Source organism: Oreochromis aureus, linkage group 22, assembly GCF_013358895.1.
Source record: "Oreochromis aureus strain Israel breed Guangdong linkage group 22, ZZ_aureus, whole genome shotgun sequence".
NCBI classification, from domain to species: domain Eukaryota; kingdom Metazoa; phylum Chordata; class Actinopteri; order Cichliformes; family Cichlidae; genus Oreochromis; species Oreochromis aureus.
This window is the reverse complement of record NC_052962.1, coordinates 23,590,460-23,613,906: the sequence shown is the minus strand read 5'-3', so window position 1 is coordinate 23,613,906 and position 23,447 is coordinate 23,590,460. Positions and strand designations below refer to the sequence as shown.

At 42.1% G+C, this 23,447-nt stretch overlaps 1 protein-coding gene across 2 annotated transcripts; it reads left to right on the top strand.

The window, feature by feature from the left end:
• The first annotated feature begins 265 nt into the window (after positions 1-265).
• Positions 266-21,278, top strand: chrna11 (cholinergic receptor, nicotinic, alpha 11). Of its 2 annotated transcripts, none has more exons than XM_031738783.2 (10): positions 266-567; positions 3,611-3,750; positions 4,088-4,132; positions 5,318-5,427; positions 5,514-5,593; positions 7,775-7,942; positions 8,023-8,217; positions 10,342-10,428; positions 13,915-14,024; positions 15,427-21,278. In XM_031738783.2, exons 1-10 carry the CDS (start codon positions 516-518, stop codon positions 16,159-16,161), a joined length of 1,722 nt encoding a protein of 573 aa, XP_031594643.2. In that variant the 5' UTR covers positions 266-515; the 3' UTR covers positions 16,162-21,278. The 2 variants fall into 2 exon arrangements, with proteins under 2 accessions (XP_031594643.2, XP_039461768.1); XM_039605834.1 differs by lacking the exon at positions 266-567 and adding an exon at positions 609-746.
• The last annotated feature ends 2,169 nt before the right edge of the window (positions 21,279-23,447 follow it).

Below are 23,447 nucleotides of genomic sequence, written 5' to 3'. Positions count from 1 at the left end.
CCACTTAAACTCCTTCTCCGTTAGTGTTAAGAGCACTTAAAATCGTGTGCCTCATCAGTTTCTATTGTCTTTAAAAAGGTCAGCCCACAGTGATAGAGCAATTAAACTCTCTCCTTCCTCCCATCCGTCCCCACACTTCACTGTTTTATCGTCAAACCTTTCACCCCATCACTGACATTTTCTCTCTTCTTCTCTCCATTTTAGTCCCACCTCCCAGAGAGACAGAGAGAGAGAGAGAGAGGGGGGAGCGAGAGCACAACCAGCATCTCCTCCTCCTCCTTTTACTCGCCCTCTCTCGACTCCCCTTCTTCCAGCACACGCTTGCACTTCTTCCCTCTGATGCTGACTGGATGCGGACCGGAGGATTTCCATCAGCTTCCTGAGTCTCTGCTCCTTTCCTCCCTTTCTTTCCTCTCTGTATCCCCCCCCTTTCCCCTTCCCTCCTCCTCCTCTTTTTTCCAACATCTGAAGCTTCTCTTCTGTCTCCTCTCTTTTACCCATTCCACACCACCAGGATGTGGCACTCAGTGGCTCTGCTCCTCTCTGGATTCTCTGCTTTGATCCACGGTGAGCCTGCCTGCATGTCTCTCTCTGTCTGTCTTTCACTCTGTTTTCAGGGAATCGGATTGCAGCAGCATTTTATAGGAATTCGGGCACTGGAGTCCACGTTGCCGACGCTTGATTTACAAAGTATGCAGTGGAATAAGAATAGCAGGAAGTAGGAAAGAGACTCCGGGAGAAGAAAAGTGAGACTCTTGCTCACCTGTTTGCTTTGTTTGTTTACGTCTTAACTGTGCTCATATTTTCTGGATGTTAGTTGAGTTGAGAAACGGGGTTGGATGCCTCTACGTGAGATGTTGTAATTGGCAGATTGACATCTAGTCAGCACAGCGAGGCAGATGTCAGATAGAAAAATGGAAGCAGTTTTTGCCTTGCCGTTTTCTGTACAAATCTGCGTGCACACCAGGGGCTCTCATATGGAAAACCTGTCAGAGATCAAATGAATTGACGTATAGATTGGCTCTTCCATCTCCATCTTGCCTCTCCGTGTTGTGGACATGTTGCTGCAGACGAGCCGACGGCGCTCCGAGCAGCACGAGTCGCAGTTGAATGTAAAGGCTGACAATTGATTGAGAGACCTGAGAGGAGAGCGGGCAAACTTTACCCACAGGGAGAAGTACCAGCAGTGAAAGAGTGTTCAGTTCGTTTGGTTTCAAAGACTAAAAGCTGGGAAACATGAAAGACAAGAAGACCGAGGAAGCGAAAGTTTCTGACAGTATTTTGGCACGCAGATTTTTAGAGAAAAAAACATTCAGGGAATTTTCATTACTTGGCAAGCTTTGAAAGGAAACACCACCACAAGTGCATGTAAATTTGTACTCCGCACCTCTAGGGTTTAATCCTGTCATATTCCCAGCAGCAAACTTATATAACAGTGTAATATATAAAAAGAATTCCTCCATGCTGTTCAGAGTACAGGCTGCATCTGCTTTTCGCAGCAGTTTATTCGGGTATCAGCACACCGAGTGACATTTTCACTAAACAAACAGTTCCTTCCATTTCACGCACAGCATACCACATCCCGGCAAATAAATTTACCAATTTACCTCGGAAATATAAAACTTTATCAGTATGAAATGCACAGACTTTCTGCAAGATCCAAATCTTCCACATATTTTACTGCAGGTTCTCAAATCTTTTCATGCTTTTAGTACTTTGATCACATTGACATGATAGCATCCCACTGATGCTGCAGATTTGTCGGCTTCACATGTATGATGTTAGTCTCTCATTCCACCACATCCCAAAGATGCTCTATTGGACTGAGATGTGGTGAATGGCCCATCGTTTTCCAGGTCCAGCATGTTGTCTGTTTATATATGCTGTAGTGTTTGGTTGTATTGAGTGGTCATTTGAGTTACTGTTGTCTTCCTATCAGCTTGAAGCTCTCTCCAAGATCAACATGATCCAGGGAACTGGGAATAGGGAATATTTTCTCTTTTTCAGACCAGTCTCTCTATCCTCTAGAGATGGTCGTGTGGGGTAAATTCCAGCAGATCAGCAGCTCCTCCGATGTTCAGACTCAGACACCTAAATCACGATGCTTACCCATTCTGCCACGTGATTCGCTGATTAGATATTTGCTTTAACAGGTGTACCCAATAAAGTCGAGCGTATACATTTATCTTTTTAGTTTTAGCAGTTTTTTATTTTTTCCAACTTTAATTTTTATTAGTTTTAGTTAGTATTGAAAACAATACAATAAGGAACATTACAAACAAACAAGCACACCGTCTGGAGTTTACATGTCTTTTTTTCACCTTCTATCACATGCAAATCTCTTTTTATGTCGTGTTTTTGGTGCCACTTAAAAATGCTTTCCACTTCCTCCATTGTCTATCATTGTTACATCCCATCAGTACGATATTGAATGTAATTCTTTCCATCTCTGAGATACCTTCTACAATCCTAATCCAATCTTGGATGTAACCAGTTCTTTGTGATTGCTTTCTTTTAGTTTTAACATTTTATCTATGAGTTTCAGAGCTGTAGTTTAAAAAAAAGAGAGATTCCAACACTGAATATCTGAAACATTTCCTGTATGTATATTTCACTGACACCTCACAGCTAGAAGCCTGGTTCAAACCTACTTGGTGGAGTTTTCATGTTCTTCCTGTGCCAGTGTGGGCCTCAAACATGCTTGTTATGTTAATTATCTGTAAATGTGGATGTGAGAGGGTTTTGTTGTCTGTGTTGACCCTATGACTGACCAGCGACCTCTCTACTTCCCCTTAGTTGAATACACAGCCAAGGAAACGGATGGATGTCAGCATGGTATAAACAATAAATTAGAATACCAGTTCTTGGATAAACCTTGTGTGTTTTATTATGATGGGTATGCTGAGAGGAAACAAACAAACAGCTACATGCACACAAACAAACGGCACATTTGTGGTCAGGGTGATATTTTCTCACTTCTTCTATGCCAATCAACATCTTAATTCAACATGTTAATGTGCATTACCTCTGAGCTTCTCAAACAAACTTAATTACACATTAATTAGTGCCAGTTATGCCCTGATAAGGTTTTCCTACATTTCTAATTAGTTCCTGTTTACTTAATGTTCTCCACGCTTGCTCTGAAGCTTTCTTCTCTTTGCTGATTTTTCTTCCGCGTTTTCAGCATTAATTTTAAATATTTTACTCTGACTGAGGAGCTGGACCCTTCCTCAGGGTTACATTTAAAGCCGAGATAAGTGATCAGTTTTATTTCTGCTAATTTCATCATTAAACCTGCTTCTCCTCATGCATTTCCTCCTGTCTTCTTTTCATTTCAGTCATGTTCTTCCGGATGTATTTATAGATAAGGAGGCTGAAATCCTCAAGGTTAAATCTTCTCATTTGATCAGCAGCCTGTTTTTTTTTACATTTGTTCCCCCAGTCTGCTTTTTTATGGAGCTTTTCCTTGAATTTTGGAAACACACTTTATAATCTGGTTACAGACCTACTAAAAGTGAACATATAGACATTAAAATCATCAAATCTCGCTTGCTTCCACACTTGAGCGTTATATCAGATTCAAACATGAGCCCTTTCTTCTGCCTTTCAGTATCATTGCAGGGCCCTCATCAGAGGACTCTGCTGAAAAACCTCCTGAAGGACTACAACCCGATGGAGCGACCAGTGGCCAACGACTCCCTACCTCTCAACGTCTCCTTCAGCCTCAGTTTGATACAGATCATGGATGTGGTAGGCATCTCAGACTCATTTGGGGGCTGCTGATTTCTGACATCAGACAAAACATTTAAAAAACACAAATTCAGATCCTTGGATTAAGATTTTGTTTTTCATGGAGAACACTGAGCATTTGCTTGTTTGCAATTAAAATGGAAATTAGACAGAAAAAAACAAGCATTGAGCATGCAGTTTGTTTATGCCTGAAACTGTGGTATTAATAATGCACCAGATTTTTTTTTCAAATATTTGATATTAGTTTGTGGATTTATGGAGCAAGAGCAGTGCTCACACCTCTTGCCTCGTGGTTTATATGGCAAATGATGATTTAAGTGGTGTAAATGTTTTGCAGGATGAGAAGAACCAGGTGTTAACCTCTAATATGTGGCTGCAGATGGTAAGGACCCCTGAGAGACTCTGAATGTTTTGGGGTGATAATTTTTTTTATTGTATTCCAGCGGCAAAAACTAGTTTTCTCAGTCTTTAACATGCAAATTAAGGTCACCCTGAAGTCCATGTATCATTGTAATCACTTCAACGTGGAGGATCTAAATGTAGACACAGGCTTGATGAACATAAGATGAGCAAAAAAGGAGAGAGGGAAGACTATAATGCAAAAAGGATTGAACAGAAGTGAATTTAATGAGGGTGGGCAAAAAGACAAAAGCAGGAATATCTGTGTTGGTTCTCAGTCATCCAGGTCATGGCAATCCAAGGAGCTTGGAAAGCGACTGGACTTCTTTAAGTTTCCTGAAGACGGTCTTAGAACTGAAGAAGCATCTCGGATGAGAGGTGAAAACGTCTTCAAGAAACTTAAAGAGGTCCAGTCGGGCTTCTTTCCAAGCGCCTTCGATTACAAAGGCAGGAAATTAAAAAGAAAGTGGACACTGTTATCAGAATAACACAGTAGATGGAAGAATGCCCTCCTTTTATCTTCTGTTTTAGTTTGATGAACAGTAGAGGGCTTTGGAAATACACCATATTGCCAAAAGTATTCATCACCCATCCAATCCCCGAATTCAGGTGTTCCAATCACTTCCACAGCCAGAAGTGTATAAAATGTACTTCTACAAAAAGTGAATCACTACAGACCTCCGAACTTCATGTGGCCTTCAGATTAGCTCAAGACCAGCGCATATAGCTTCAGGGAATGGGTTTGGGAATAGCCGCTTCCTGTTCCAAAAGCACTGCGCACCAGTGCACAAAGCAAACTCCATGAAGACATGGATAGTTTGGTGTGGAAGAACTTGACTGGCCTGCACAGAGTCCTGACCTCAACCTGACAGAACACCTTTGGGATGAATCACAAATGCACTTCTGGAAGAACGGTCAAGAATTCCCATGAAGACACTCCTAAACCTTGTGGACAACCTTTCCTGAAAAGTTGAAGCTGTTATAGCAGCAAAGGGTGGGCTGACATCATATTAAACCCTATGGATTAAGCTTTGGATGTTACTCAAATACACGTGTGTGTAAAGGCAGACGAGCGAATACTTTTGGCAATTCGTGTGCAATATTAGTGTGCAACACTTTGCCTGCAGGTTGGTTGGTGAGACAGCATGTCTGTGTTTGTGTGTTGAAGACTTGGTACGACCACTATCTCCAGTGGAACCAGAGCGAACATCCTGGAGTGAAAAATCTTCGCTTTACTACGGATCAAATCTGGACCCCAGACATCCTCCTCTACAACAGGTAAACCCTGCATAAACCCCTAAACGCTCGCCTCGCACGCGCAAACGTCAACAAGTTGTGTCACTTCCTCCTCTGTCCTTCCTCAGTGCAGATGATGACTTTGACTCCACCTTTAAGACCAATGTTCTGGTGAACTCCAGCGGCTTTGCCAAGTATCTTCCCCCAGGTGAGGCTTTCCGCATATTTCTTAGATTTTAATCATCGTTCCTGCTCTCCCCGTCGCTCATCTCCCTCCCTATCTCCTCCACATTTCCCCGAGGTGCAACGGCAGCGTCTCATTCTACAATCCAGTCATGTCTCCCTACTGTTTGTACACTTGACATTAATATTTTATCACTGTAAAACAGCATCCCTAGTTAGTCACTGGTTACGGATTCCCAGCTCTGTGAGTAACACCTATAAATAGGAGACGCTCACTTCCTCTGCTTCCTGCCGTAACCCAAATGCAAGCCCACAAAAGTATAGACTCCCCTCTCGTATTTCCACAGGCCTTTGCTTTGCAGTTTCTCAGTCTTTTCGTTATACACCAGATTATCAAAGCCTGAGACTGAATCCCATCTCTTGGGGTGAGGAGAGAGAGATTGGGAGGGCCTGAAAAGACTTTTTGAATAAAAAGTCTAAGACTGCAAGCCCCAAAAGCCATCCCATGAGCTGCTGCTGAATGTAAATACAGCTGCTTAATTCTTTGACTAGAGTCAATTAGTGGGAGAATATAAAGATACGATTTGGAGAAATATGAGGAGTGGTTTGATGTGTGTATTTTATTAGTAAATGAAAAAAAGTAAGAAAAAGTAGAATGAGAAACAAATCAGCTCCCTGACACATGCCTGGCTACAATTCCTGTTGTTCAGCTGGTTATTGTCAGTAAATAAGAGGCAACAAGTTTGTGGGTGGCAGGCATGGAGCGGGGAGCTTGACACGCAGTAAATAATTCAGATGTGGAGGATCCCAGATGTCTGCTGCATGCCGTCTGAATAACTCCTCTTGCTGCAGAGGTAAAGGTGCTGTGTTGTGTTAATGGCCTAACAGGAAACGTCGTGTAACAGGCTTTAGCTCATATCTGGACCGGATGACATTTATAACAAGGTAATCTTGTCTCTAGGCCTTGAAATGCTCAGAATGATGGAGTTTTATTTTGGGAGCCGTACGAGCTGCGAGACAGATTGTTCCAAGCTGCAGAGAAGATTCTGGCACCTTGTTTGAAGGTGTTGTTTCAAGGTTACTGGATATATTCGAGAGGCAGGCTGCAAATATGCATGGAGTTGAAGCACAGAGAGGCGGATCTGCTTTAACGTAATCGGTGTAATTTTAGATTTCAGGGCCTTAGGAGCTCATAACTGGAGTAATTATAAAGACACACTCATGAAGCAAAGGTTGGAACCTGAGGTTAGGAGCTGGATTTTAGTGAGTAAGAAGTGCAGAGAGAGAGAAAATCTATACCTTCTACTCCATTTGGTGATGAACCTCTGATTTTGACCTGTTAGCCCTCTTTCCCTGTTGTCATTTACCTCCACAGGCTGATTTGCATGTGGGCAGGCTCATAATGAACGTCTTTGAGAGCTGCAAGGCTTCATTGGCATTTTGGTTCTCTGCGCTTGTGTGTGTGTGAGACCGTTTTATTTCAGTAATTACTTTAAGGGCTGCAGCTCGCCAGCGACCACAGTGAGAATCATTGCAATTTTTCGTTTGGGGGTGGAAGTGTGTCTTTATGATTTCTTGGTCACTTATGCCGTGCATATGTGAGCGGGTGCATTTATTTATTATTTCTGCATAATAGAAGTGGTAATCTGATTATGGCACTGTGCACAATCTCATTTTTCAGTGTCATCGTTGATGTTTTCTTCTCTAGCTGAGGCTTAGCTAACAGCTGTGTGTGTGTGTGTGCAGGCAGAGAGCAGAAGCAGCATTTGTTCACAGCAGAAAATATCTGAAACCTGTGAGTGACAATATATATAGCTGCCAAGTTTTGTTTTTATAGCCATCTCTTTGACGGGAGCTCGTTTCTAATCTAGTCCTTGCTTTCACTTCCTCAGCCTCCAAACTAAATTTAAAAACTCTCTGTAGACCTGCAGGGTGTTCATAAAAATCCTGTTGCAGTGTGCACTTTTGGTTTTGATGTAACATTTTTCACACAGTTTCTGTAGAAAGTTAAAAAAAAAAAAGAGGTCTTGAAGTGAATGAATGATTTCTCTAACAAGGAACTTGATATTCTGGACAGACTCCCTGCACAAAACAAATGGTCCGGCTGTACATCTTTCCCTTGTCACCTCTCCTCAGGAAGCGGCGGTTCATTATTGTCATTTAGTCAATTGATTGAGGAGCCCCTGTGCTTTTGTCCTTTTCTCAGGAATCTTTATGAGCACATGCAATGTGGATGTTCGCTGGTTTCCTTTTGACATTCAGAAATGTGAGCTGAAATTTGGTTCTTGGACGTATGACGGCTGGCTGCTGGACCTCCAGATGGTCGAAGCTGACATCTCCGGCTACATGCCCAACGGAGAATGGGACCTAATAGGTGAGTAGGGAAAAATGTTCGCATTGCATTCACTTTTATTCAGGCATGAGCAATCAAACCACTTTCTCTCCATCTTCCAGGAGTTCCTGGAAAGAGGAATGAGGTCTTCTATGACTGCTGTAAGGAGCCCTACACGGATGTGACATTTGTTATTACAATAAGGCGGCGAACGCTCTACTACGCCTTGAATCTTCTCATCCCATGTGTGCTGCTCTCTTCTATGACGTTGCTCATTTTTGTGCTGCCTGCTGACTCCGGGGAGAAGATCTCATTGGGTGAGTGGATCAAAAACTAGTTTTAAAAGACTTCACAGAAACATGAACACACACACAGAGATATAGGGTAAACCAGTCTGAGAATCAATGCGAGCACATTTGATTTAAAACTAATCATGAATGCAAACAATGAAAGCTTCAAGTGCAAGATGCACGCGGTGTAAAGACTAAACCTGAAGGAAAATAGAAACTTCAGGCACACAAACTCACTACAGAGCCAAGCTGCTGTAATACATGGAAGAAGCGAGGTGTCTTCCATGAAAAAGATGGCGCCTCAAAAGCAGCACATGTGGCCATGACTTTTTGTAGTTTTTCAATGCACTGCTTTCAACTTTCTCCAAGCATGTTGCTGCAAATGCAGTAAGACTTCCAAATGTTCCTTATATGATTGAAATGACTCGCAGGTTTTACACGATGTTCAGGCTTTTTAAAAAATGAATGTATATATTTTGCAAAAAGAACGTGTAAAATATGCAAAAATCTCCAACTTGCTCCCGGGTATGACTAAAGTAGTTTATAGGCTGCCAAAAACTGAGCTCACAACAAGCAAGCCATCCCGGAATAAATAAAAAAAAAAAAAGAATTGAAGGAGTGGCACTGGAGACTATGGGGAGGCATGAAACAGACAAAGGGAGAGGGGTGGGGAGCTGAGAGAGGAGAGGGATTACAGGATAAAATAGAAAGATGAGAAATGCGAGGAGGAGGAACACAGACCGATGGGTGTGGGAGGGAGGCAAAAAGATAACACCGACAGGAGAAGAATTCGAAAAGGATGAGAGAGGACAGCACAAAAGAGAGAGGGAGGACTGATGAGGAGGAGAAGAGGAGAGACATCCAAATCGCACAATAATGGGCTGGAAGAGAGAGAGAGAGAGCATTGCCGTGATCAAGCAGCAGCTGCAAATACGTTTTAATATCTCCTTCAACCTGTTTAGAGATGACTAATGTTCATCTCCTCAGGACATTAAATAGTCCAGATTTCACGTTATCTGACATTTATAGAGCTAAAACTGTTAGGCAACTAATGGAAGAGGGAAGTGGTTGAAAATTTATGACTGTATGTTTGGGAAACCGATTAAGTTTTATAAAGTAAAAATAGAGAAAAAGCCTCAGCTTTACATTTTTTAAATCTAATTTAATTGGCTCAAGATTCTTTTTTTGCGTCACTTTTGAATTTTGTGAAATTTTGCATATTTTTCCACCATTTATTTGACTAATTGTTTAAGAAAATAGAAGATTGCAGCTTGACATTGCATTAAGTTCACCTTGATAATTGGATAAATCCTTCTATCTAAATGTTCTTTGACTCATGTCTGCTTGGGAGGCAACAGCATTGTCAAAGCCTAACCTCAACCCCGATGCAGGATGCATTACGCAGCATTTCTCCATAAAAGGAAGAGGTGGGGGGGGATGCCAAGCCTTACACACACGGACAATTAACCTATTGATGTAATTAAAGCTAGTGAATTGATTGGGGGGAGAGCTTACACACTGGCTTCCAGAAAAATACTCTGTCACTTCACTTGATGGAGGAGACGCGTGCACCGTGCGGCCGGGCCGTTAGGGTTAGAGGAGCATGCTTTTAAAAAGAATAAATGTCATATGTGAAGAGAAAAAGCGACATAAAAGACGCATTTTTAATTCACCTAATATCCTTAAAGAGCATTCATATTTTATCTCTCGGCCTGGGAGTTTAATTGAATGCCTCTGAATGGGGACAGTTATGCCAGCAAAGCACTCCCTGAATTCCGTCTGCTGGAGAAGTGAGACAGATTGTGTGGCGGCGGATAAATGAAGATAGAATTGCGGGAGGGTGTGAGGAGTGTGTTCGCGCGCACACTGGTGGTGTTTGAACACCTTTAAAAAGGGTTATATGCTGTGTATGTGGAAGTGCTTTTTTTTTAGCTTTAGAGGTGCACAATGCCAAAAAAGTGATTCACTGTAGGAGCGTTAGCCGGTCATTTACATAAATCGAACCCGATCTCCTCCTGAGTGTGACTATTTATCAAAATACCAAATGCACTAATGCAGTTTCTCAGAAGTAGACAGAGCGACTGAGGGGAGGAGACCAAACCGCTGGATCGATCGCCTAACAAAATGTATTATTTCTCTTTCTATCTGCAGGTATCACCATCCTGCTGTCTCTCACTGTTTTCATGCTGCTGGTCGCAGAGATCATGCCAGCCACATCTGACTCCGTCCCTCTCATAGGTATGTGAAAGATGGATATATTCATAGGAAAAAGAATCTGCTGCCATCGCAACACACAGCATCAAATCAGGCTGTCTGACTCACTGGAAATACTGCATGCAGTTTCTATCTGATGGGAACGATCGATGCTTTGTGCTTATTTTTTGTTTGTTATAATTGATAGTTAGCCTGTGGATACTGAACATGTTGATGAAACAGTTAGGTTGATAATTCGTTGGGCAAAGACACATTTTTTGTAGTTTCGCCTCTCTGCGTCACCTTAGTGGATTTTAAACCAAACAATTAAGATGTGATTGACGTGCAGGGTTTAATTCAAGGCTTTGATTCTGGGGTTTTACAACAAATTTAAATGAACTGTTTAGGAAGTACAGTGATTTTTAGACACAATTCCCCATTTTCAGAGGCTCAGGAGGAATCGGACAGACTAACATAGTTTTAAATATCAGGACTGTTTTTAAAACTTGGATTAAAATCCAAGGCTCAACTCTAGAACCCGTGAACATCACCAAATGTTGTGATTCCTCGCTTGAGATGCTCTGCTGGGCGTTTAGTGCAGCCACCTTCAGTTGCAGGCCTAAACATGCTGTCTTGGGTTGAGATCAGGTGACCAACCATTTGAAGAAAATCCAATTTCTTCTCCTTGAGAAACTCTTGGGTTGCTTTAGTAGTTTGGTTTGAGTCATTACCCATTTGCACTGTGCAATCCACTTTAGGCTGACTCTGAGGAGGGAGTACAGCCCTGTACACTTCACAATTCATCCTGCTGCTTCTATCAGGAGTCACATCATCAATAAGCACTAGTAGTCCAGTTCAATTGGCAGCCATACATGCCCATGCCACAAGATTGCCTCTACCTTGTTTCACAGATGATGTGGTAAATTTGGATTGATGAGCTGCTTCTGTCCTTCTCCTTACTTTTCTCTTCCCATCTTTCTAGGACAAGTTAACCCTAAAGGCTCTGCTGATTGTAGATCAGCATCTCCGAGAGCCTTGGTGACTGTTAGATGTTGTGAACTTGTCTTCTGTGGTCTGTTAGGCATTTTGGTGTTGGCCAGTGCATTCCTTCTTTTTAACTGTTGAAATTACAAATACTGTGTCCAACAAATTATGGACCTAACTGTAGATCAGGATTTCTCAAGGTTTCAATGACCTAGTGTCAATTTAGAGGGGATACACAGGTGTCCATGTGACCATTCAGATGGTGGTTGTATATGCTGGTAATGCTTTCAGGTTTACAGCTTTTTTTTAATTCATTAGCTGAGTGATGCTGCCTTTTATACTTTGCCTTCAAGGCTGAAACGGAGGAAGTATGCTGTCTTCTGCAATGGTCTTTCTGCAGTGCAAGAGTGTAACATGAACTATGAATGGATGAAATGAACATTACCTGATTGCAGGCTGCACAAAATGTTCCCAAAGGCTGCTGTTCTGATAATCTGAGAACCCTGAAACTACATGAAAAGCTACCAAAGACAGTAGTTCTCACTTAACCCTACCTGGCAAATGTCACACAAAATTCCAGGGCAATTCATCATATAGTGAAGATATTTAAATTTGAACCACAGTAATGGACCATCTGTCCAACACCCAGGCTTTTCACCGATGACTTTACAATGTACAGAGGATTTTTTTTTTAATACAATCCACCTCTCATGTATTTAACATTTGCTTCCAAGGAGCCAGGCTCTCTTTTACCTGACAATTTTCAGAGTAACCTATGGCTCATTCAAGGATAAAACAGGCTTCTAACTCCAGACACAAACCAGTGTTGTTTTTATACATAACAGAAAACTTCATTTTAAATTTATTAGCAGCCTGTTGCAAAAACACATACGTTGTTTCCATTTAATTACCTTTAAATCTAAAACCAGGGCCAAATATAACACAGTCTGGCAGACATAAAACAGTATTTTTGCACAAAGTCATATTCAGTGAGCTGTTAGCTGAAAACTTGGCATTTCTCTGGATGATGTGCAGTGTGTCCTAAAACATTTAAGGAAATTTGACAAGTGGAGGAAAAAAGAAGTGACCTACAAAAAAGTATCTACAGCTGATGAACAGTATCCGAAAGTCGTGTCCTTAAGAAATAGGAAAAAATGCAGCAAAGACCTGACACAGGACCTGAGAAATGTGTCTGACCCTTCAGTTGATCCATCTACTGTTCACTGGACCCTCATCAGAGATAGTCTGAGTGGAAGAGTGGCTGTCAAGAAAGGTATTCTTAGGGAAGGGAAACAGGGAACTGCAGTGAAAATCAGTGGCAACAGTGATCTTGTCAAAAGTTGTCAAAATTGATGAAATTATGAATATACAAAAGTGCAGTCAGGTTTTGATCCATAATGCAATACCATCTTGAAAGTGTCTGACTGACAACAGCTTCATCTTTCAGCATGACAATGATCCTAAACACACTAAAGCAGTAAAAGCACACCTGGATAGAAAAACTCACAATGCAGCACCATCAGTCATGGACTGACCTACCCAGAGCCCGGACCTCAACATGAAGCATTGAAGCAGTGTGGGATCATCTTGACAGAGAACAGAACAAAAGGCAGCCAACATCCAAAGAAGAGCTTTGAATGTCCTATTCATGAAGACTACTTAAAGACACACCAAGAAAGCTTCCCTAAGACAGAAGAATAAGGGTGGTCATACCAAACACTGACTTCCAATCTGTTTGAATTGTACAGATTGCCTTATACACTTTATTTCCATGGATTTCATTTTGCACATTTTAATCAATTTTTGCACCTATTTCCCATTTTCATTGCAAAACATGAAAAACTGAGGGATGGCTCAGGACTTTTGCACAGTACTGCACTACAGGAGACCAGAAAATCTGCACAATGCTCCCCCCCCAAAAAACTGTAATCACAGGATATACTATGGCCACCTGCTCACCTTAAAGTTTAATAGTCTAAAATGATTGTGGGCACGCTGCTGGAAATTATGTTTAGCGAGCTTAGATGGCAACCGAGACAGATGCAAGGCCATCTTTGCCTGAAGACACAAATCCTGGTCATTAAAAACGTAAGAGAAGAAAAAAAAAGCAGAGTCATAGTCATTAGTGTTTTCCTTTCTGCTTATTTTTTTTTAATTAGGAGAATCTGCTGTGGAGTTAATCTGTTTGATGATTTTTTCCCCCAACAGTATAAACTTGGCAGAAGTGGTATTATGAAGACATCCACCTTGAAAAAAACAGGAACACACCATCCTTAAAAATTCACATTTTTCTTGAGAATCTCATCATAATGTGTTTCAGTGAAATACCTCATCTTGCTGACCTTAGAGTCCTTGAAAACAGACATTAAGTAGGCTAGAAATAAACTGCAAGATCATTTTGTAGATTTTTTACTTCTATACAATGATTGCTGGGCTGTTTCCTAAATAACAAGCTGTTAGCAGACTCTGTGAAATTCACTGAGGCAGTATAGGAAATTATGGTGCGACTTAAAAATGAAATATTTTACCCTCTCCCACTCCTCCCAGGTCAGTACTTTGCCAGTATAATGATCATCGTTGGGATGTCAGTCATCGCCACAGTGGTGGTTCTGCAGTATCATCATCACGATCCGACCGGAGGAAAAATGCCCAAATGGGTGAGCCTAACCCCACAAACATCATCACTTACATGCTTCGCTGCTTTAATAAGAGATCGGTCTTTCTAATTCACGCAGATATATTCAAATTAATCTTTTTGTTAATCTCTATTCAAGCTTTAGTATCATTCTTCTGCTCTGCCATTTTCAATAACATTTCATCCATTTGTTAGCGCTATACCTGTGCTCCTCTGCCAGTTTTCTTTCGCTTTTTATTCTCTGACTTCCTCGGCTGTGACTCATCCAGCAGTGTCAGTCTGCCTGAGTGTGTTCATCAAATGCCTCACCACAGACTTCAACAGGAGTGCATTTCAAAGCACTCTGGATATGTGGGCGGACTCGATTTGGCTCGTTCCTTCTTTTTTTATTTTCCTCGCCTTCGTTTTAATGATAAAAAATTCATCAAGCTTTGTTTTAACAAAAGTTTTGTCATAACGTGAATTTTTTAAAACATGAAAAATGTTGAAAGAAGGTGTGAAATGAAAATAAATGTCATGTAATGTAATATTAACCAACCGCTGAAATGTATAAATGGCATCTTAAGATGTATTTATCCGGTGATTTATGTGTGGACTGCAGAGACGAACTGACAGGCCTGCAGTTTTCGATACATGTGCATCAGCTTTACTGCATGACAGCGCAGATGCTCGATGTATCGACACAATTCAAGGACGCTTTGTTGATGAATGGCTCGTTCAGACAGTCCAATGGCCAATTAACAGGCTAATTGATGTGGTTCAGATGAGGGCATCGAACCAGCACAGTTCATAATTACAGCCCCTGAAAAAAAACCTACGTCAACGGTAGCAGCAACAGAGACGGTTACCTGGCTGGTAAACATACTCTGTCGAGTGTAATTGAGCAGTCATCTGGACATTAGCTGCTCATTAGATGCCAGACACCCATCTGGACGCTGCTGGGCCAGAATGCCCTTTCAGGGGACTTGGAGTCTTTTTTGTATTTTGTGGGAGAGCAAAAACGAAGGTCTTTATTTAAACACTGCTCAATACAACATTACAGCAAGCTTGTTAGAGTCATAAAACAGTAATGTGAGCACCGCTCTCAATATTTCCACAGTTTGAATGTATGCCTACCTTTCTCAGTATCCTCTCTGTGGGGAATGCAGTCAAAGAAAAAAAAATCGTTTCCTCAGGCGACCCTGGTGAGGATCTTATACTTCTACAAGTGCAGCTGCAGTTTGAAAGAGACAAATAACTGCCTATTAGCCCAGCTTAACTGGCGTTAGGTGCAGGTCAGGATGTGTAGCTGCTTTTAGTGCTTCGTGGCTGCTTTCTTATGTTTTCTTTTACTTCTTTGAGTGCTTTTATGCTCTGTGCTCCCTCGAGGCCCCCACTCTCATCTCTACATATCTGTGTCCCCCTCTCTCTCTCTCTCTTACTAGGTGCGGCTTGTTTTGCTGCAGTGGGTGGCATGGTTCCTGCGGATGAAGCGCCCGGGTGAGAGTGACGACCCAGAGCGGCCACCTTGCGCCCCACACCTGCGCCGTTGCTCCTCGGGGTCACAGAGCGGAAGCATCCCTAACCCTCCGGAGTCCCTCCACCCGCTGCACCCACAGAACCTGGCTCCCCTCCAAACAGGGCCGCTTCATGCAGGACACCCTCACCTCCAGGCTCAGACGAGTGCTAACAACAACGGGAATCTTCTATATATGGGTTTTCAGAGCATGGACGACCCCTCGGTGCTCCCGGAGAGCATCCAGAGAAACAACATCTCCGCCGGGCCTCCGCGAGTGGCGGGAAGCCCACCACCACACCTGCCGTCACAATTTTGCAGCTCCCCTCCACCGCCTACCCCTAATGTGGATACTGTAGGATGTCCCAGCACTGTCTCCAGTGGTGGGGGCTTTGGAGGTGGGGCGGGAGGTCTTGGAGGGTGCTCCACTGTAGGGATGGGAGACCCCCAGCTCCAGGCCATCCTGGAGGAGGTGCGTTACATGGCGGACCGCTTCCGGGAGCAAGACGAGAACGAAAGCATGGCGGAGCAGTGGAAATTTGCAGGCGCTGTGATTGACCGCCTCTGTCTGGTGGCATTTAGCGTTTTCAACATCATATGCACCATCTCAATCCTCATGTCTGCTCCCAACTTTGCGGACGCTATTTCAAAAGACTTTGTCTGAAAACAAAGAAAAAGAAAAAAAAAGAGGAGGAGAAGCGTGAAGGAAAGGATGAAAGAAACTAAATATGGGATAAAAGATGGACTGGGCCCCGATCCAAGGAAACCCAATTTCCAGTGGACTGTAGGCTCTGTGATTTGTGATTGCAAAGCAATGGGAAACAAAAAAAAAGGTTTTCTTTGCAGTACATTCTGTTTTGGAACTGAAATAAAAGAAGAAAACAGATGAAGAAGGGGATGGAGAGTGAAGGTAAAATGAGATTACGACAAGCAGGGTGCTTTATCAGATTCTTGAAAAGGTGAAATGGATTCTTCTGGTTAATTCAAAGACTTTCCTCCAAAATTAGGGAGAGCGCTGAGCCAGAAATGGATAAAGAAAGGGAGGATTATCAGTGTAATCCAACCTGGAGTAAGAAAGCTCTTAGAGCAAGAGAGAGAGATTGAAAGAATAAGGGTGGAGAAGAGAGAGGCAGATAGATAAATGAGACAGACATTTTACTGTTTTATTTTCTTGAAGAGAGAAGACAGCCCCAGACTCCCACATGTTGAGAAAATACTGCATCATTTAGAGTGATGTGAGGACGAGAGGGCGGGGAGAGGAGACAGAGACTTTTACAAGGACAGACAACAAAGAGCAGTCGTGAAGGAACGAGACTGCCTCTCCCACGGCACTGGCACAGTGAGGCGCAGTAAGCGGCTTGTTGCTGGATACGCAAAAGTGGACCGAAGAGCAAGAAAGCACAGAGGAACAGAAGAGGATCTCATCTATTATTCAATCGCACCCATCTAATGACCGTCAAATTGAAAGACCTCGGATAATCTTCAAGACTAATAAGCTTTTAAAAGATGAAGTCCCTCCACTGCTCGCGAGCCACTTTAAATTTCCGAGGCCTTATCTCTTTGAGACGATTGCCAATCTGCAACAATCAGCAGAGATCAAAGCTCCTCAGCAGTGTGCACAGTGTGCGGCGCTAATCATGACTGGGAAACTGAATTAACTGGTCATCAGTGATGCAGTGGCCGGTAGCTGCACCACAGCGGAGACCTGAACCGATAATAACTTACGAGGCAGTCGTCTAAGTGGATCTGGCAGCTCGTAATAGACCAGCGAAACTCATTGGATTTCGTATTAAAAGGTTTAATAACTCAGAGGGGAGGTCAGGGTTTTAAAAGGGCACGAGAGGCAGAAAAATAGGGCGAGGGCATTCAAAATAAGAAATATATATCACAGCGAAAAAACATCCCATCAAATTTCTGTATGATCTATTGAGAGGTTTAGAGTCTCCTCACTGATCTAAAATGAGATAAGAGAATTTAATAGGATCATATTTTCCATGAAATACACTGCAGCGGCGTTTTGAAGGTTTACGCCAACACACAAACTACTTATATGGACAAAAGTAATGGGGCACACCTCTTAATCTTTGAATCCAAATGTTTTTAGTCCCATTGCTGCAGGTGTATAACAGCAAGCACTCAGCCATGCAGTCTGCATTCAAAAACATTTATGAATGGGGGAGCGAGTGAATTACAGCGTGGTACTCATATCATGCAGTCAGTTTGTGAAACTTATATTGATATTTAAAGATCAGCTGCAGCATTGCCGCCTTCAGCTGCTGCCCTGTCACTACAGGGTCACTGCAGCAGGTAGCTCTACATGTTTGCCGGATGTACTGCAAAGCAAATAAAAAACAACAACAACAGCCAATGGTAAAATGCTGCAAAGGCGACCAATACACAACGGAAATAGAAAAAAAAAAGCAATAAAAGCTCACAAAAAACAAAAACAGCTAATCCTGACTGCTAATGATGACAACATCATTAGTTGTCATCTTTTTCTGCCACACAGCACAGATGAAGCCTCTGCTTTCTTTAAGCGTATCTCAGTGCAGTTTGCATGTTTTGGTTTCTGTCACATCCGCAGCTGTTCCATCAAACTTCTGTTGGGTTTCATGTGCTTTTTCCTATTTGCTGGTGTTTTTTTTTAAGTTGGAGTGCATGTGAACCCTCAGAGGCACCATACGGATGCCCTTCCTGATGCAATTGGCATTATTGCAGTGTAGAAGTGGAAGGAAACACAGCAACTCTGACACATGAAGTTACAGAGCGGGGTTGTTGAACGCTGAGGTGCATAGTCCGTAAAAGTTGCCAGTCCTCTGCAGAGAGATAAACCTCCCCTGATGTTAATATCAGCACAATATCTGTTCGCTGGGAGCTTCATAGCATGGGTTTCCATGGCTGAGCAGCTCTTGTAGAGGCAGTGTACCAGTGCTTTTGTCCATACAGTGGAAGCCCAGTCAAACAACAAATGAATTGTCTCTGCAGAACGCATATGAAAGATTAATGTAGTAATTGTGATATCAGCGATGGTTAGCAAAGTCCCCATCCCAGTCCAGAGCCTGAGCTGAGCATGCTGGCTGTTTGCCATCTTGATGATTTAAAACTGGAAGCGATGAGGAGGGATGATGTGACTGAGAAACTGAGGGATACTGCATGCTCGTAGGGTAGCAACTTGTCAGTCACAGGACAGCCACGCCCTAATGCACACACACCCTGCTTTATCTACCTTTAAGGACAGTGAGGGGATCATGTTTTACAAAATAAACATCGTATTATCCAAGAATTGAAAGTAGCAATCACGATCATAAACTCATCAAGAGTGTTTATTGAAATCAAAGATAAAGTGAGTAGGATATTTTTTTCCCCCATAGACTCTATTTTTGGTCTGAGACAGTTATGTATTGGCTGCACTTTTTAGACTCTGTAGCTTTGTCTACCTTTTGTATATGCTTTATATTTGGGTGTCTGCAAACAGTTTGAAGGTATGCAGAATGCAAAGTTAGTCCTGTTTACAAATATCTATAGATAAATGTAGCTTCTCCTAGACTCGCTTCCCTAACTTTGAGGGTTTCGCAGCAATTTACAGTAAAAAGAGGAAAAATTATAAAAAAACATCCAATGTGCGTTCATTGTAATTGCACAGGATGTATATAAAAGTGTTCCCTCGTCATTACATAACACAACACGAGTGCACTTAACAAGTCCCAGATCTGAATGGAAATGTAACATTGTGAAAAATATTAAAGTCGTGTGACCCTACATTTAGTCAGTGACAGCGGAGATGGGAAAGGATAATTTATAAGTGTCTGAAATCTCAATTTGATCCTCACTATGGAGTAAGCTATACTGAAATAATGGGAGTTTAATGATGGGGGGATTTTGAGCACAAGGATTATAAGGGAAGGATGAGTCATTGAAACAGCTAGGATAGAGCCCACCTTTAACAACTCAGAGTCTGCCAGTGTTTCACTGATGCTATTATCTGAGCATTTCAATGTGAATTTCTATGTGAGTACAATTCTAGTGCACAGCTACTAAAAAATGTTCAAACTCCCACACAACTCAGAATTGGATAAGTGGTTAAAAAAGATGGAGGGATGAATGGAAATTGTTCAAACTAGTCTGTGTGTTGCTTTTGAAAGAGATAATATGAGCGGTTGTCTATTAGGATGTAATGCAAATACAGCAAAGTTCATCTTTTGTTGGTCGAGACACAAGTGTTATAGTTTTGCGTCTATACACCACTACAGAGGATTTCAAATCAAACAATCACAATGTGACAACCATTTTTATACGGATTCCCCCATTTTTAGACTGGATGTGAGTCTGCAACATCCTAGAGAAAAAAAAAATCTTTGAACAGATGAAACTAAGATGAATTTGTACCAGAATGATGGGAAGAAGGAGAAAAACAGCTCATAATTTGAAGCCTACCACATTTTCTGCCAAACTCAGTCAAGCACTTCACAGTGCAACTGCAAAAGCAAGTCAGTGACCTGATCTCAGCCCCAAAAAAACATGCTTTTCACTTATTAAATACAAAACTGAAGAAAGTGAGACTCATTTCAAGAGAGGAAGCCCAGCATTTGGTGATATCCATTGGTTCTAGACTTGAGGCAGTCACTGACTACAAAAACTTTCATACAAGTGCTTAAAAATAAGTCCATATATATTTAATAATATGTTAGTAAGTCCAATTAATTTTGAGCCTTTGAAAATGGGGGAGTGTGGATGAAAAAGGCAGTAATTACTAAACAGTAAATTCAAGCAACACTTGAATTAAAACTCCACTTTAATCACATATTCAGTGTTTGCTTTAAAATCCACTTTGACGGCGTGCAGAAGTACAAAATATGCGTGACTGTCCAAACACGGAGCCTTAAATAGCCCACAGAGGTCTGGCTTTAACATTAAGATGTGGATAACTTGTGTTTCCCTGCAACTGTGTGGCAGGTGTTGGATCTCACTAAGCTCACTATTCAACCATAAGTTCAAACTGTAAGCAGAGACATAAATCACTTTCATTCAGTTTACCTGACTGCTGTGTGGGAGAATATCCTCAGATACTAAATAACCCACTGAAGGATAAAAGCAGAGTTTCTCTGTATTTTTCAACAAATCCCAAGGTTGATGCTATTTTTCTTCTTTTAATTTGAAAAAACAGCTACGCAGTGCACTTTCTAGCAAGCGTTTTACACCGCCAGACGCACATTTGATGCTGTTTTTGCAGCAACAGAACAACGGCTGAGGGATTTACCCTGATAAAATACAACAGTGCCTGTTTTCATCGTAACAGAGGAGCATGACACTCAGTGTGAAGTGTGGCTCATTAATGCGTTCCTTAAAATTTTATGACACAAAGGAAAAGGAAGCTTTGGCCACACAGGCAGTAATTTCAGCTGATTTGTTTTAGTTTTAATGGGACTTGATGACAATAAACAGAAATCTCCTACTTTACTCCTCTAGGACAAAATATGTTTACTGCATTACATTCCTGACCAGCACTGTCTGTGCACATGTATTTTCTCACTGTGAACTGATAGAGTGTAGAGACAGCTGTACAAGTCCTTTATAACTGCTCTCTACTTGCCTTCATCTTTTGTCTTCTCTCTCTTCCTCTTTAAAGCAAAGTCCTCTAGCAAGGCAGAAGGTAAACTTCCTGCCAGAGGGTTTACGAAAGGATGTTTTCCCTTGAGCACATACTGACACCTGAAAACTCACATCTCTGTACAGAGCATTTCTCATCCTGAAAATAAAAGATTCTCTCTTTTTGTTTTTCCTACCGTCTTTGGTTTTTTCTGCTCCCTATCCTTTCGTGTTGGTGGTGGCTGGTCCAACACCCGAAAAGAAGAGAAAAATGACAGGGAGGGGATAAGAGGAGGAGAGGAAGTGCTGACGTGCAGTGAGCGCTGGACAGGGCCTTAATTGATCACTCGTTCAGGAGGGGGAGAAGAGGGAGGTGGGCGGCAGGGGAGGGTTAATGGAGGAAAGAGGGGGGATACTGGGTAATTCATTGGATTTATGAAGGACAGCGGCAGGGGAAATAGGCTCGCAGACAAGTATAGCTCAGTCACAGACATCAGACGAAAGGCCATGCACTATATCACACTGCAAGGGAAAATATATACATATTTAAAAAAGAAGATTTGTGAACCCTTTGGAATTACCGGGATGTTTTAAATCAACAACACATGGTTCACAACTAAAGACAAACACATTCTCACTAAAATCTATTTATAAAGCACTTTTTAAGACAGGAATCTATTACAAAGTGCTTTACAGGGAATATAATAATATCTTTATCGACATTCTAATCGTTGTCGGTAGAAATATTAAGTGGAATTCTTTACAAACGACCTCTCCAGATCTCCAGTCAGGAATTCCAGTAAAAGTGTCTGTTTCAAAGCTGTCAGTCTTTAAAGGCACAGTGTTTAAAATCTCACCACTAGATGTCAGTAGATTGCAGTCAACTGATCCCTGTTTTCTTACCCCTCCTCCTAGCAACGATGGTCGCTATAGGACAAACAACTCTGACTATCATTCATCTGTAGTTCAAGTGTAGGCTGTGAATCTGCTGTTTACCTCAGCTGGTGTCCACGCCGAGGGTGTAAAACTTTGTGAAAGGCGTTCAATACAAGTCGATGAGTCTGTGAAGCTCACTTCTGTCCAACGACAGCGATACTGAGACAAGTTGTTGTGGATATCCTGAACTTTTCTATTGGTAACCCTGCTGTTAGCCCCTGTTAGCTGCTATTAGCCGGTGTTAGTGAAACTTTCTTTGAGGTAGATCTAATGTTGATGGACTCTGACACTTAGTGAATAAACTCTCATACAATATGAGAATGTAATCAAACTGTTAATCAGAGGGAAAGTGTAATTGTTAGGACACTAGAGCCTAACACTAGCTGGCATAATGTAAGCATATAGCCAGCTGTTTTTACTGTTTAGCTGGTTTGTTGTCAGCTGTCCAGAGACAGGAGGTCACATGTCCAGTCTGCTGACAGTAAGTAATTGTGATAATATTGGGAATAAATGAGCAATCTGCCCAGGTTTTTATGTGTTAAGTGTCCTGACATCAGTTCAGGAGTTCAGGCTTGAGGTGAGGAGGAAGACAATGATGTGTTATCTAAATACTGGTTGCATTCTCTCTTTCCTTCATGTTTTTGCCTGTTTGGTGAAGGGGACCCCATCTTAGATGACAAAAAATTATCCCTCATATGGGTAAATTCAAATTTGCCTCCATGGCATGTGAACGCCTCCAAGTTCTCTCCTCCTCCTGTCACAGTTAGTGGTCCGAAGGACTCATAATGCAGACTCTCAAATCCTCAGTACAGTGCATTTATTTACAGTGACAAATGATTACACAGAAGAGCAACAATTTTGTGTCTGGGTTCTGAGCCAGCTGGAAGTCCTGAAGGCTCCAAGCCTCGATACGGGCTTGGCGAGAAGCAACACCAGAAACAGGTCCACAACCCTTGACTCACAGTCCAGAACACTCACTCTTAAGTCCACTCTTACCGGGGTCCGGGATTGTAGCTTAGTCAACAATCTGGCAGTTAATGAATAACTTCCTCTGGCTTAAATGGAAACTGGCTGAAGACCAATCCCTGGCAGGTGTGGTAATTAGCCCAGGTGCAGATAGGCTGGGACTGGTGGAAGACACACCTCTACAAAGCAAGGTATGTTTAGTGACAACAGACAGAGAGGGAGAGAGATGCGAGGAAGCCAGGAGACTGGAGGATCTTCACACCTCTGCCTTTGGTGTACTACATATGTGGCTGGTCTCAAGCAACATACATAAAACACAGTTAGGCAGAACAGAGATGTTCATCTTGGCATCTCGGCCACCGTATTCATGATGGCAGGGCAACTTGGCAGCTCCAAATAAACAGCACCTGCTCTTTTTTATGTTTACTAGAATAATTATAAGTCTGTGAGAACACATCAGTT

What these genes read in the sequence shown, in the direction of transcription:
- chrna11 (XM_031738783.2), top strand. Translation starts at nt 516, where the DNA reads ATGTGGCACTCAGTGGCTCTGCTCCTCTCTGGATTCTCTGCTTTGATC. An exon ending in TGATACAGATCATGGATGTG is followed by an intron (nt 3,751 to 4,087) that starts GTAGGCATCTCA and finishes AATGTTTTGCAG; the next exon opens with GATGAGAAGAACCAGGTGTT. An exon ending in TGACTCCGTCCCTCTCATAG is followed by an intron (nt 10,429 to 13,914) that starts GTATGTGAAAGA and finishes CACTCCTCCCAG; the next exon opens with GTCAGTACTTTGCCAGTATA.